Raw genomic sequence first — 15,275 nt, forward strand, 5'->3', positions numbered from 1 at the left:
ACATATGATATGGGTATGGCTGTGTCTTTTTACAACATATCAAAGGTGATGAGTATCCTTGTAATAAACTACTCCATGTCACATAAAAGGTGCTTATTGAATAAGAAACTTTGTACTGAAGTTTTTTTGAATACAGCAATCAAATAATACATAAAGAGAAACAATGAATGCAGTGCAATGATCATGGAACTAAAGCGTTCTTAAGGTGGTATGTTTAGGAAGTACAATGATAAGTTCAAGCATATCACATTCTTGAGAAATGTATTATCTGCGTGGCTCCTGCTTCTGGTTCTATGTATGTGCATTATGACCTCAGGGTAAACCCTAGGGAAAAGAACTTCAGAATACAGCACAAGGTGAAGCTCTACATGCACAGTACCTTTATAGTATGTGCAACATGACAGCCACATCCGTGGCACAAGTCAAAAGTGATTAGCAATTCATTTTTTTATTTATTTACGATGTAACTCCGTTTATAGTACATATTATTGTATTGCACATTCTAATGAAGCCGAGAAGTGGGTGAAACGCGTTACTGTGATTTTAATGCTTTTCATTTGTCCTTAAAGCCAAAATAAATATTTCCAACTATGGAGGACTGGAAGTTTGGTCAAATTGAGGGGTGCCGCCAACTTCTGTGAGCAGGGGCAGCCCTACTTTGTCGTTCGAAATATATATACATATATAGTTCTATGTCTTTTGGTTCTATAACTGTGGCACTTTCATGTGTGCCCCTGGGGAACTCTGTTCTGGGAAATCTGTCTAAAGGTGGGGGTGCAGCCTTTCTGGGGGTTCCTTTGATCTGTGTGCGAATTTTGACTACACAAAGGGAAGCCAGGCCTGCCAGTGAGATCTGATGAAACGCACCATCACACCCAATGCCTCCACTGGGGGTTGGGCGTGGACGAGAAGCCAGAGAGCCTTTATGTGCGGAATGGGGTCAGAGCCTGAATAGGCACTGGGTGGTGTGACGCATTCACTTGGGGAGCATATAAGACAAGCCCACGGCAGACCCGAAGCAAAGCCTCCTGCGCCTTCTCACAGGGAAAACAAGGTAAGGACGTCCCTTCCCCTTCTTCATAGGGTGTGCACTGGATGTGGCAGGGCGAGCCTGCACGGAGTGACTGTGACAGGTGTGTAAGGTAGGAGCAGACCCTGCATGTGCATACAGAATTTGCAGGGAAGGAGGCAAGCCTGTACAGGGATGCGTGCAAAGCCGGAGGGGACCCTACAGGTGACTGGGCGAGTACTTATTCAGTGATGTGTACAGGGGGGTTGCACTGGCACGTGTGTGGGGGTCTTGGAGAGCCCGTGCAGGCTCGTGCACGAGACAGCGATCTAGGAAAATAAGTGTTTGAGGTGGGATGCATAGAATGACCTTCCTCACAGCCATGCGCATGTGTGGTAAAGTTGGTCAGGCATGTGTGTGAATTGGGGTAGGTTCAAGGGAGACTGCATTAACGTGCATGTGTGCGGTGGGGACTTCTGCATGTGGATGTATGTGTGTGAGGCAGTGGTCGAAGTGTACCAAAAGAAGTAGTGGAGCTATGTCACCTGCTGGCCTGCTATTGCTCCCCACAAACCCCATCACCACGCCGCCTCCCACACACAAAACACACACACAGACACTTACACCTGCTGTTTAAGGGGACGTTCAGTGCAGTGCAATGAAAGTGCAAGTTTCAACTTCTTCCTACACTTTTATTTTAAAGCGAAACCATTCCGGAACGGTTTCTTTTTCAAATAAAAGTATAGGAGCTGTAAAAGTAATTTAAAAGAATAGAGGAGCAACACTCCTAACCGCTCCCGCTCACTTTGACCACTGGTGTGAGGTGAGGGTTGCAGAGCCATACCTGTAAGCGCTTGTGTTAGGTACAGAGGATTTCCGGCCAGACACGGAGAGTGGCTCATGCACAGACAGATGTGTGTGTGGGATGGAGGCTGGACCAAAATATGTGTGTGAAGGTTGAGAGACAGCCCACGCATGCGTGTCAAGTGGGGGGTGGGGGAGAAGCCTTCATGGGCATCTGTGAGGAGAGCCCAACAGGAATATGTACGGGTAGGATTGAGAGCCTGAATAAAGATGTGTGAATTGGGGGAGCTGGCAAATGTATGTCTGTGGTGGGGCGTGGAGAGCCTGTTGCACTGGCATGAATTGGCTGCCACACTTTGTTGCTGTGGCCGTTATGTACACGGAGGAGTTTGGTGAGCTGCATAAGCAAACAGCGAGAAGGGATTGCGCAGGTACGGATGAGAAGTGGTTGGGGTAGCCTGCATAGGGTTGTGTGTGGGGGTGTGCATGTGTAAGGAGAATGGACGAGAGAAGAAGCAAACGTGCGTATGTCATTGGCGTGTGTGTGCCAGGGGTTAGCCTTAAACAATTGCTGCCAGGCTGCGTGACAGAGGTGGGTAGATAGCAAGCCGCCTGCCAATGATCAAATCTGGCACAGCTTTGGACGGTCTCCAACGTGTGCTACCTTAGCCTTTATGTCACCATGTACCCCGGTGATACTGCAACCCACCAAGATGGCGGCCCTTTTTGCATTATGGGACTTCTCTAATCTTTATGAGGTCAGAGTAGGAGATAGGACCTGTTTTACAAGCCATTTTGGAACATGTGTATGTGTTTCTGGGTGTGACAGACTCGGCGAGGTATGACTAGGCCATAGTAGACATCCTCTGGTCTGGAAGTTTCTTTCACAGCACCTCTGTGGTTTGCTCTGTGGTTATTAGGTCAGAGTCAGGGCACCTCATTGGCTTGCAGTGTTGGAAGATGGTGAGCGTGTAAATATTCACAGCCATGATTCCAATATGAGTTGGGAGTGACGGGGCACCTGGAGTCTGCACAGGCCCCGGGTAAGCAACCTGGCTTCTGCACTCTCGAAATATTGGTTCTGCCAGGGCCTCGATTCGCTCCTAGATGGTCCAGCCAAACCAAAGTAGTACAACTTGCACCCCTGCCATCAGACTCTATGTGAAGAGGGGTATTTTGAAGACCACTCTTTATTCGGCAGGTTGCCAGAGGAGTGTTTTAAGCACTGGTTTAGCATGATTGCGTGAGGTTCACATCTGTCCTCATATCATATTGGGTGTGTCTTTTGATGGGATTGGAAGTTGCTTTAAAGTCTTTTGTTGGTCCTTCAGTGTATGTAACACTGTGATGTGGAATTGGACATTGCCTAGAACAAGTTCACTTTTTTATGAATGTGACTGGAGCATGGGCTACCACTCCTAAGCCACGTCTAGTAGAACCCCCCTTGGTCTTGTGCATTCGTTCAGGGAAAAGAGGAGAGGGTTGACTCCAAGAGTAGTGTGGAATGAGGCTCTGTATCCTAGTTGAAGGCCCACTTGATGGTTGGGTGGTCTACATGTGGGATATCTGTTTTGCCTCATTGAAGACGTGGCCTACTATATGATTTTGGATCTGGGAGATGTTTCCAGTACTGTTATGGGGGTCTACCTGCTCTTACCGTGCTTATGAACATGCGTGTGCTATCTGCCTACACGTGGAACCATGGGTCCTGGCTCATCTTAATATTGTTCCATGGTCTGGTATATGTTTTAGATTGCAAGTGGTTAGGGCAGATACCTGGGACAATCTACATGGGAACAGTGTGTTGGCAATGAGAAATATCTTGCATTCAGCTCATTGTTGGTGCCTAAGTGTTCTAGCTTCACCGTTTGGTTTAGTAAATCGAAGGTCGCAGAACGTATAATGAGGATTAGGGCAATACAACCAAGGCTGTGTCAATCCAAGACTTTTTATAGTTCCACTCTTACAAAACATTGTGCCTCTTTCCTGCTACTTTTGCTCAGCATGCAGAAGGTTGTTCATTCAGCAGTAGAATATCTTCAAGGTGGGTGTGGAATTTGTGTTTTGTGCATTACTTCTGCAGTCTTCGTTGCAGGGGTGTTGCTAGGTCTGTAAACGATCTGGGGCTACGCTAATGTTGGTACTGCCAGGACTCGGGGCTAGCTAGCCTTCTTGGTTGTAGCCCTGATCTTCTGTCCGCGGCTACGATCAAAAGACCCGTGGCTATAGCGCCCTCAGCCCCGCTCTAGCAACGCCTCTGCTTTGTCCTAAATGGCGGTTGGATGTGGGCGCGTAGTTTGTTGGAGCAGTAGAACCGGACCACGTTTTTTTGTGGATGGGATTGATGCTTGTTAAGTGTGGTGAGACCTACCATCAACTGAATGATGCTTTTTGCTGTTGTCTGTAATGGATGGGCCTAGGGTCTAGAATCAGTCCAAGACCCATAATACAAGGGTCTGATGGTGAAGTTTAGACTGTGAGTTGCATGGCTACTTTTTGGAGCTCATCTCTGCTGATTCTGAGTGCCCTGCAGTGGGTGAGCATGTTGCTTGGACTACCACCGTGGTTTCAGTTAAGCCGCTGCCAGGGTTCCTATTAGAGCGTTATTTTTAATGCTTTGTTTAATTTTCCGGGTTGAGCCACGAAAGAACAAAGACAGGTTATTTTAGGATATTTGTGTGAGCTAGGAGGCAATCTGAAGTATTCTGGAAAGTTCTTATTCAGAGAATACTCAGATTTCTCCAGAGCAGGGGTGGACTGGCCTATAGGGAACTCTGGAGATTTCCCAGTAGGCCTTTGTAACCTGGGCCTCTTTTGTGTGGTAACTTATTTTATTTCCACATTTTCCCATAGGTAAAGGTTTGGACTTGCTGATAATGTGTAATATGGGGTGCCATTTAACATTATTTCCAGGGCTTCTTTATGTTCCCTGTCCCCTCCTGCTCCAGAGTGGTCTCGATCTGTGCTGATTCTTTCTGGTTTTGCACAATTTTAGCCCTGGCCGTGGGGGTGTTGGTATCCTCTGCTTTTATATTGAGCAAGGAAATGTATCCATTGAGTTTTGTAACGGAAGCCTGTTTCTCTCCAACGCCCTATGTTCTTGGTTTATTTTGAATAGTTCAGGAGTCTTCAATTTACATTGCAGTTTGGCTTTATATTTTGTTTCGTTGCTAGTCAGAAAGAATCCTTGAAATCCCTACATTGGCTTCTTGTCAGCTTACTTAGTTGCTTCAAGGCCTTTTGTCTCAACCACAAATCGATCCATGCGACCGCATAGGCGGTGGGGTAAAACAGTGGCAGTCATTCTGTTCCTGACACTTTTTTGGTCTTAGTGGAATGTTTACCACAGAGCCGAAGTACGAGTTTGGAGGTTAAGTGGAGAATTCACATCCAGAAAAAAGCTGGAGGCAAATCCTTCACTTCACCTCAAAACATCAGTGGAATTATCATGGCAGAATTACTGTGAGTCCTGTGAGTCCTGCGGTCTCCAAAAATGGGGATTTTCTTTGCCGTGCCACCTCTCGTAATCCTGTGGTAAGACCATGGGGCAGCGTGGCGGTAACAGTAAATGATTTTGGCAGTAATTCTGTGGATTGACTGCTGAATTACCACCAACGTCATAATAAAACCATCATGTGGGCCTGATCACGATTGGGCGGTAGCCCTTAAATGCAGCAGTAATGGTGTTACCGCCACATTTAACACTCCGTCCAATCTCGAGTCTAGTGTGTTTACCCGCAGCTCAGAGCTGTGGGTAATCACGACAGAAAAACACCCATTTGTGGCGCAATTACCGCTGGCAGTATTACCGTATGGTAATTGTGCCAAAAATTCCCCCAATGGGGAATGGGGAGTAACAGTTATTGCCCAACCCTTGATCCAGCGGTAATACTGCCGGACAGGTGGGCGCTAACGCAAATAAAGTTGGGCAGTATCCCAGTCCGGATACCACCCAACTGGTGATGAGGCCTTGTGTCTTTTAACTCCCTGCTCTTATCTGATAAATGCCTGCTGCACATCCCACTAACAGGCAGGCAGACTTTCACAGTTCCAATTACACAGCTGTGCACTGTGCTCCCTGACACCAGCACAACGCAGACAAAAGAAAACCAAAGATATTCGTAATCTTTTGTGAACCCACTCCTCACCAGGAGGCGCCTTGAGATGATTCTGTTTGCAGAGCCATTCTATCCGTGCTACATTCATGAATGTGTTCATTCATTGTTCTCCTTAAATGTAAGCATCTCTCTACAATACCATTAAAAAAACACAATCCCATTGGCTTCTTAAGAAAGTACAAGTGTTTCAGAAAGGAAGTTTATGTTGCAATATAATGTTGGTGTATGACTTGGTTAGGATGTTGTTAGCAGCATTTATCTTTCTGGAAGCTATATCCTCTTACTGTGACATCCTGACAGATGATTATAGAATTCACTATCAACTGCTGGGTCATCGCAGCAGGGTGATACCATATTTTTTCTGGGGAGGTTATTTCTGTCGCCATTTTGAGTTCATGTGGGGTGAGGGGAGGCAGACCAGGTATTATTTTAATGTTTTGTATGGGCAGTTTATGCCTCCCCTCTACACCACTTGCAATGCTGTTCCAGGGGGACAACAAAGGAGCTTGAAAAAGATGCTGGTTGGGACATAAACCACATGCAATTCTAGATTTCAGCATCAGGATGCATTCCATCTCTGCTTCCGAGGGGGCATCGTAAACAACTTGAACTTTGCTCTCCTTGCCTATCTCGGATCCCCTCCGTGGCATGTAGTCCCGTGGTTTATAGCTACCCATGTATGATTCTTTATGTGGCATGCCAGTTAAATCAAAGCAGCTGTTGGATCCAATCCACACTTGCATATTCATCCTCTGTTTAGTCTAATGCATGTGGGCTGGGAGGCAGAGCCTGCACAGCACTGTGTGGTGTGAACACAAAGCCCTCAACCATGTGTATCCCCAAGGTGGGTGAAAACAGCTGATTTAGTTTTTGGTTGGTGAGAGCCCATTGAAGAGCATGGGCGTGTAAGGGGCTTGGTTGGTAAGTGAACTGATTACATGGCATGTGACACCCGCCAAAATCCTGTGAGCTGAGAGGTATGGCAAGCAGAGTAAGACCACCAGTTGCTGGCTGTTCTTGCTTTTAGCCAAGGAGGGATGGGAACATTCCGCTAGAATCAGTCAGAACCTGCGTAACTCAACCACCTGTAAATAATATATCCATTGTGGCATGGCCCTCTAACATTGTAACTATAAATGCCTTATTAACTGTACTGTATTATATTATGTAATCTACTGTAACCTGTAACTGTATATATGTGCATTGATTGTATGCTACCATGTACCCACTCTGTCATCAAGTACTAGCGCCCAGTTGCCTTCGGGTTAGGAGCGCTATATAAGTAATAAACTAAACTAAACTAAGCTTATGGGGCATCTCAATCTCCTTAATTAGTCCATCTGCACTTGCTGTAGTCTTTATGCCTCGTCTCCTTGACTTCCACAGACCGATTGCAGGATGCGTAGCAGGATGCTTGGTGGTGTTGCGCTTCTCCTGGCCCTTTGTGTTGCTGCAGGAAATGCTGCGTCAGGTGTAACAGCTTCGTTGCCTGTTGCTGTAGGGAACCAAGCCGCCGTGTGCCAGGAATTAATAAATACGAATCCAAATCCCGCATCGGTGCCATGGGATTGCCTGTGCTACTCATGCAAGGGAACAAAGGGCAGCGCAGGAGCCAAAGGAGAAGAAGGACTGCAAGGTAAGAAACACAACAAGATGGCGGCCTAGGACCACCAAAGCACATTTGTTAAACCTTATCTCAAAGGGGATCTCCAAACGCAACAACCTTGAAACTGACTAGGTTCACCTTCTGAAACCTTTCCTGATATCCAAGCTAAAAATGTTTTATCATGTTCAACACTCATGCTGTATAAGACCCGCTTCCAATGTTTTGAATCAGCCTGTTGAAGCTGGTCAGGGCAATATTCAGAATGATACGGGTCTGCTGGCTATTTTAGGGTTCCTCAGAGATAGAATGCCGTTAAAACAGAGCGTTTCAGTAACATAATCAAATTAGAATTATAGCAGAATTTGAATAGACCTTTTTAAATGAGTACAACTTGGGGTAAGTGTGATACAGATAGATACACACACACACACACACAAACACACGAACATGATTCATAGTCTCTCACACGCACAAGATTTTTTGAGGATGCTGAAAATCACAAAGAGTTTGCTTGAGTGGTACACTTGGCAGATGCTATTCTGGGGTCAGGAGTAGAACATTACAATCACTGGCTGGAGTGTGATATGATATGCATTACTATTTTGGGGGTGAGAGGCAGTCATTAATAGAAACAGGCTTGAATGTGATGCATGTTGTACATGGGATTATTTTGTAGACAATGCACCAGAAAATCATAGTGACTGGTTTGAGTGTGATACACATATGATGTTACTGAGGTGAGTTTTCAGAAACTCTTCGTGAGTGACCTCAGTGTGATAAACAGTACAAACATAAATTTGGGCCAGGGGAACTGACATTGAAACTGATTGATGTGTGACTGATACTGATAAACAGTAGAAACATGGGGCCTCATTCCGAGTAGGGCGCAAAGGGATACAGGGCACCGTTAAGGACATTGGTGCCGGTAATCCCTTTGCGCCCTACTACGAGGTCCCTTTGCGGCCCGTCCTTAACGCCTGCTTTTACCAGGCGTTAAGGACGGGACCCGCAAAAGGACTTCAGAGCTAATAACGGTACTGTAGTTTACGGTACCGTTATTAGCACCCTCCCCATTCCCATTGAGCCCTATGGGGGCTCAAATGGGAATGGGGATTGACATTTTCAATGGGGACTTACCGATCCCGCAAAGGTCGGACTAGACCGGTAAGTCCCCATTGAACGAGGACGGACACAGTACTGGTAATGGTGCTAGTCATGGCGCTAATAGGGCCATGACTAGCACCAACCTCGGAATGAGGCCCATGATGTTTTTCGGTTCAGGACACAGAAAGTCACAGTGATTGGCATGAGTGTGACACGGTAAGTAGGTAAATGATTTCCTTGCAGTGTGCGAAGAGATAACCACACGAGGAAGCATGGAAGTGCCACGGGCTTGTTTTTAAGGTGTTTGGCCATGACTAAGCCTGTGTTCAGTAGGTCTTTTCCAGGAATCTCAAGAGGAAAGGCATCCGTGGTACTTACCTTGCCAGCCCCACTGCAGGTGTACCCAGAGGGAAAACACTACAGTCCCACTTTACCCAGTGGCAAAATAGCACTGGGGGTCAAACACCAGCTAAACACTACAACTCCTCCTTGACCCTCTCATTCCCCTCACAGGGTGGGCATAATACCCCTGGAGGGTCAACCCACCAGCGAAACACTGCATATCCTCCACAGCCCTCATCTCCCCCTCCATCACCATTGAAGAGTGAAGACACTTCTTCAGAGTTAGCTGTTCGGCTCCAAACAGAAGTGATGGCCAGAGGGAATAGGATAGGCCTATTCTCACCAGCCCAACTGGAAGCATTCCCAGAAGAACAGCACACTGGAACTCACAAACAACCCCAAATCCAGGCAACTCAGGAGAAAAAGAAAAACACTGTAAATCACCCCACCGGTTTCACTGTAGGCAACGCCATGAAAAACACATGCTTACTCGCCTGACATCGGCCGCCATGCACGCATCAGCAAAATATAGACCCTTAAACCCAAGTCACTACTGCACAGCACACATCATTAAAAAAGACATCCATGGACACAACTCGCCAGTCCAGTGACGACATCCACATAAGAAAACACCTTTATGATCCCTGCAACGTACCCACCTCTGCGATCCACAGAAAGAAAACACCCTGAAACTCACTTCAGCACACCTCAGTCCACACTAACCTCTGCAAACCACCTACCTACACGCGGGGTGGCTGTCAGTGCGCAATTGCTGGCTCTTCAAATTCCCGCTCCACATCTATCCATTGATGCCCACCCCACATAGCTAGCTCCAACTCTTGTCACTCCCACCAGCTCACTCGGAGCTCTCAACCGTCCCCCACCTCCCCGTTCCACATCCTCCCGCTACTACCTTTCATTTCACACCACCACGCTGCACACTCCCCTCCACTGGAACTCCCTATGCCCTGGCATCAAACCCACCTCCACTGCACCAGGCTGCAAGGCCTCTCTGAAGGGCCAGCTTGTTTCCCTGGAAGCAGCACCTGATCTGTCTGATTGTATCACCCTCTGACCCCACGATCTCCCATCCTCCCACATTACAGGTACGCAGATGTAAATACGGCAAAAGGATCACCTTGGCGCATTTGCAAGGACTCAACATTTTAATGGTGTCACATTTTCATTTGTAATGAATGTATGTCCGTGCCATCCCCTCTAGCTGTCCCAAAGATTCGCTACTACATCTGCTTAATATTTCTGACCTAGCATCTCATTTACTAATTTGACCATTGCCTGATGAGCCATAAATGTACATGCCTTGCATTATTTATTTATTTACTTATTTATTTATTTATGTGTGTCTTAGTTCAAAATAACTTCACATATCCATAGTACAAAAATACATAAAACCAATATTCTCCCATACCTTGATGTTCACATCTCGTTGTATGTACTTAATAAATAGGCCAATTAAGTTGGCCATTACAATATTACATTAATTACACTGGCAATTAAAAGTAAATACAAATAGAAACATAGAATTTGAAAGGCGACAAGAATAAACAGACCCACCTAGTTTGTCATTTCACTGCATGACTAGATGGGTCATGGTGTCCATGTTTACACTTGCTTACTCATACATCTCTGGAAATCACTTTGCAACCCCCATTCCCTATGGCAAATAAAATGGCAGGGCTAATCAGGCTGTGGTTGTTCCACAACTCTCCTGAAGGAATGCATTTATGAGCTTCATCTTGCTAGCCAGACCACACCAACTATCCCAAATGCACCCCTGGATCTCACCTTGCTTATCTCTACCACGTGTTTGATGATCCCTTCATTCTCCTCTATTGTCCTTAATAACGTCACTCTTATCTCTCCACCACTCTCCGATACTCACTCATTTATTTTCACTTTTAGGAACTCCTGGACGCCCTGGACTGAGAGGTGCCAAGGGGAGTCCAGGAGCAACTGGTTTGCAAGGACGGCAAGGGCCAAGAGGTAAGAACGTACAGAGCCAACTTAAGTTCTACCCGTAACCTCTTCCCGAGACAAGGCTTCATAGAACATGTCTGTACTCCTGGAGCTAACATGATGTCAGTCCAGGGTTATACTAATGACGAATGCGGTTTTAAGATCAGGGTTACACTAATGAAAAATATTGTTTTAATAGCAGAGGGCTAGTGAATACAGTGGTGGTGAAGTAATTACTAGTGATAAATGCTGTTTTAAGATCAGAGGGCTAGTGAATACAGTGAGTGAAGTAATGTCAGTGCAGGGTTACACTAGTGAAGAATGCTGTTCTAAGGTCAGAGGGCTAGTGAATACAGTGGGGTGCAGTGATGTCAGTCCAGGGTTACACTAGTGAAGAATGCTGTTTTAGGATCAGAGGTCTAGTGAATACAGTGGGGTGAAGTGTCAGTACAGGGTTACACCAGTGAAGAATACTGTTTTAAGCTCAGAGTGCTAGTGAATACAGTGGGGTGAATGAGAGTCTGACTTGAGGGAGGACAGCCCTTTCTGCTGGTAGACAGAGAGGTTTGCATCCAAACCGTTTCTAGGCAACCCAGCCGTAACAGAATCGCTATGGGCCTCATTCTGAGTTTGCTGGTATCCTGGCGGTCGAGTCGCCATGATACTGGCAAATGTAGATACTGTTTCTGGCACTCAGTCCGGTGGCATTGCCGCTGAATTCCAAGTGCCAGAGTGACAGTGTAAATCCCCATTCATGGAATACCATAGGACTCCATGAGGGGATTTGCCATCATTACTGTCATGGCAATGCTAGTGCTGGTAATGAGGGCTTTTTTTGTTGCCAGTTGGGTGCCTGCCTTACCACCAGTTGGAGGTCACGCAGGTGCCCCACCTGCAAACCCTAAGTCGGCCTGTCCGGTAAAGTGACGATATCCATGAATACCTGCACTTTTTCGCCAGACCGTCCGACTTACAATGAGGCTGAATGTCCTCTAATAGAGGACCGGACAGCCAGGGACACAGATGATTACTAATGTTCATTCTAATCTTATACATCCCAGGAATGGGAAACAAGAATAACCTGTTTCTCCTCTTTGAGCACAGCCCAACCATGAGAATGGACAATTACTTGTGATTTTAACCAAGGACATCCCCAGCAAGGCAATAAAGAATTATCATCTCCATTGATGAAGGACAGCCCAGCCATGGGAATGGAGGATGACCTCTAAGACCTCTGTCTCTGTTGCTCGAGGACATCCAAGTCATAGAAATAGAAAATTAGCTGCTTCTGCTCTAGTGTAGGTCAGCCCAGCCAAAGGAATGGCCAATGCTCTCCGTTTCTGTCTATAGTGGGGGGGGGGGGGGGGCGGTAGTGTTCATAGAGGATTACATCAGACAGCAATGAAAATGGAGTATTGCCCGTGTCGTCTGTACCAGAGGATGCTCTAGCATTTGCAATACAGAAGGATCTGTGGCTCCACTGAGTGAGGACGGGCCAGGCATGCAAACAAAGAACGGCCTTGATCTCCATCAGTCAAGTACAGTTCGGTCTGGAACACAGACACATGTCTGTGTGTCTACCGATTGATGATAGCACAGTCATGGGCATAGAGAATGGCATACATTCCAACAACGGGACAGGAGAATCATCGTGTGTTTCCCTCAGGAGAGGAGGAAAAGAATGGAATTAGAGAATGGCCAGCAGCTGCTCCAACAGCCAGCAGTCCAGTCCAATCCAATCCAATCCAATCCAATCCACGGGTTGAGCGAATGACCTGTGTCCCCAACGGAAGTCAGCTCAACTCTGGGTGAGGCAATGTCCAATGGCTGCTGTAACTGGGGAGAGTTCAGCCATGGAATGGGAGACTGACAGCCCAGCTCTGGAAATCAAGAATCACCTGTGTCATCTAGAATACAGGGCAGCCCAGTCATAAAGAGTGATATGTGCCTCATAAAATTGTGGACACAGACCCATGGCATGCATCTCCTACAGTCAAGCGTAGCCCTGCAGTTGGCACTCTGAAGTTACATGTGTCCCCTGTAAACAAGGACACTCTAGCTGCAGGAATAGAGTTTGGACTGTGTCTCTACCGTTTGGAGACCAAGCAGTCACTAAAACAGCCAATGACCTGTGTCTCTTTTAAGTGAGGGCAGCCCAGCCATGGGCCAGAAGAGAATGACCCGTGTCTACTCTAATTCTGGACTTCTTCGGTATGGACATTGAGAATTACCTGTGTCCATTCTAAGGCAGAGGGAATAGGGGGTGGCTTGTGTCTCCATTAGTGCTAGACCTTTGGCTTCATCACTGTAAGACAACCCATTTCCGAGATTAAGGAATGGGCTCTGGTCCTCTGGTCGAGGATAACTCAGCCATGGCCTAGAGTATGACTGTTGCCTCTATTATTTTAGGGTATCTCAGCCATGGAAAAGAAAATTACACATCTCTATTTTAATCAAGAACAACGTAGTTAGAGACACAGAGAATGCCCTGTGCCTTCTCTAAATCCCGTGGTTATGGGATATTCTGTGTCTCATTTGATAGGTGACTGCCCAATGGTATGAATAGCTGTAATACCATGGGTCTTCTCTAAAGAAGGACAACCCAGCCATGCCAGCAGATAGTTAATAGTGTATCCTCAAACCAAGGATGGTCCAGCAAGGAAAATAGCGACTGGTCTATATGTCTCGGATACTCAAGAAGAGCCCAACCATAGGATCAGAGAATTACGTGTGTTTCCATTGTGGACAGACCAACCATGGCCACAGAGAGGGACCTCTTTCTGTTCTAATAAAGCACGACCCCAAAAAACCACGACTTGTGGCTGGTCTAATCTAGGACAGTTTATCTATGCAATTAGAGAATTAGCTGTGTCTCCAAAAATAAAGTGCAAGCCCTTTTGTTTCTCGAATAGAGGACAGTCTCACCCCATAAACAGAGAATTGCCCGATTCTTCTCTGACAAAATACTGCTGAGCTATAGAATAGAACATGTTTTGCAATTCCTTCGAGTTAGGACTCTTAAACCTATGCAGCCATGTGAGCAGAGAATGACGTGTCCCTCCTTTAACTGTGGACAGCCAAGCCGTAGGCACTGGTAATAATGACCCGTGTCTCTTTTCCCAAACCTCATCACAACAATCACATCAGAAAATGTCCTGTTTTGCTGGAAGACATTTCATGCATGGAAACAGAGAAGTAGACCTTTGTCTCAATTACTCGAGGAAAGGCCTGCCATGGGCACAGAGAACTAGCTTTGGTTACTTTAATGAAGGACATCCAAGACATGGGAATGGAGAGTCACTTGTGTCTCTGCCCATCAAGGGCAGCTCTCTGCAGACACAGCTAAAGACGTATCCCTTCTGCACTAGAGCACAGCCCATCCGTGGGTAGAATAAAACAGCCAGTGTTTCCACTAAAAAAGAAAGGTCCTGCTGTGTGAGCCAAGGATACATTCTGCCTCTTTACATCACAGGCACCACACACACCGAGCTGAAAGTGACCTGCGCTGCAATTGATGAACGCCACCTAGGCAGTGGAAATAAATAATGATTTGTGTCTCCAGTTATGTACAATAGCACAGTCATGGTAACATAACATGACCTGTGTCATCCCTGAGGGAGAAGAGCTTAGTCATGGACCAGGGGACCTATTTAGGGCAAGCATAGACATAAAGAAGATCTCATGTTTCCTCTAATTGTGGACAAAATCCATGGGGAAAACAGACTGATGTGTGTTGTGTCCTATTGAGGACAGTCCCTCTTTGAACATAAAGAAGGGCTTGTGTCCTAATTGATGGAAAGAAGCCTGACTCTCAAAGTAGTGTTTGGTCGATGTTCCCATCCGTTGACGACTGCTTAGCTTTGGACCAGAGCAGGCCCTGAGTCCGCATTGATCGAAGGCAGCCCAGTCATGACACTATATTGTACAACTTAGTCAAGGTAGCGATGCAGGACTTTCCATATCAGATCACTGCAGTGCCTGCCCTTGGAGACCAAAACCCCTTTGTGCTAAATACTGACTGACAGCCTTCACAAAAGAGAAGGGACTGCGTGTATCCGATATTGGCTGAACCTCGTCTGGCCAAAAAGAGGGATCTGTGTACCACAATGTGGTGCCGACCAGTCACATGTGTTTAAAATGGACTGGGTCTACCTATGTTACAGCACATGGCCTTGGGCGAATATTCTTGTTTCACAGAGCTACAGCGAATTCCCTCTGTATCTGATTCTGGCTGGCCCTGCCCTGAGCACAGGAGCTACCCTATGCATACAATTTAGGTGGCACTTTCTTGGATATAGAGAATTCCTATTGACAT

The 15,275-nt window shown here is 46.4% G+C and overlaps 1 protein-coding gene across 1 annotated transcript in view; it reads left to right on the plus strand.

The window, feature by feature from the left end:
• The first annotated feature begins 973 nt into the window (after positions 1-973).
• Positions 974-15,275, plus strand: part of LOC138491384 (complement C1q and tumor necrosis factor-related protein 9-like) — a 41,876-nt gene continuing 27,574 nt past the window's right edge. The window contains exons 1-3 of the mRNA XM_069617882.1: positions 974-1,054; positions 7,318-7,567; positions 10,907-10,987. Of these exons, the coding sequence (XP_069473983.1) occupies positions 7,330-7,567; positions 10,907-10,987 (319 nt within the window). The 5' untranslated portion in view covers positions 974-1,054; positions 7,318-7,329. The remainder of the gene's footprint in view (positions 1,055-7,317; positions 7,568-10,906; positions 10,988-15,275) is intronic.

Source organism: Ambystoma mexicanum, chromosome 10 (genome assembly GCF_040938575.1).
Source record: "Ambystoma mexicanum isolate Mex_15411 chromosome 10, UKY_AmexF1_1, whole genome shotgun sequence".
NCBI lineage: Eukaryota > Metazoa > Chordata > Amphibia > Caudata > Ambystomatidae > Ambystoma > Ambystoma mexicanum.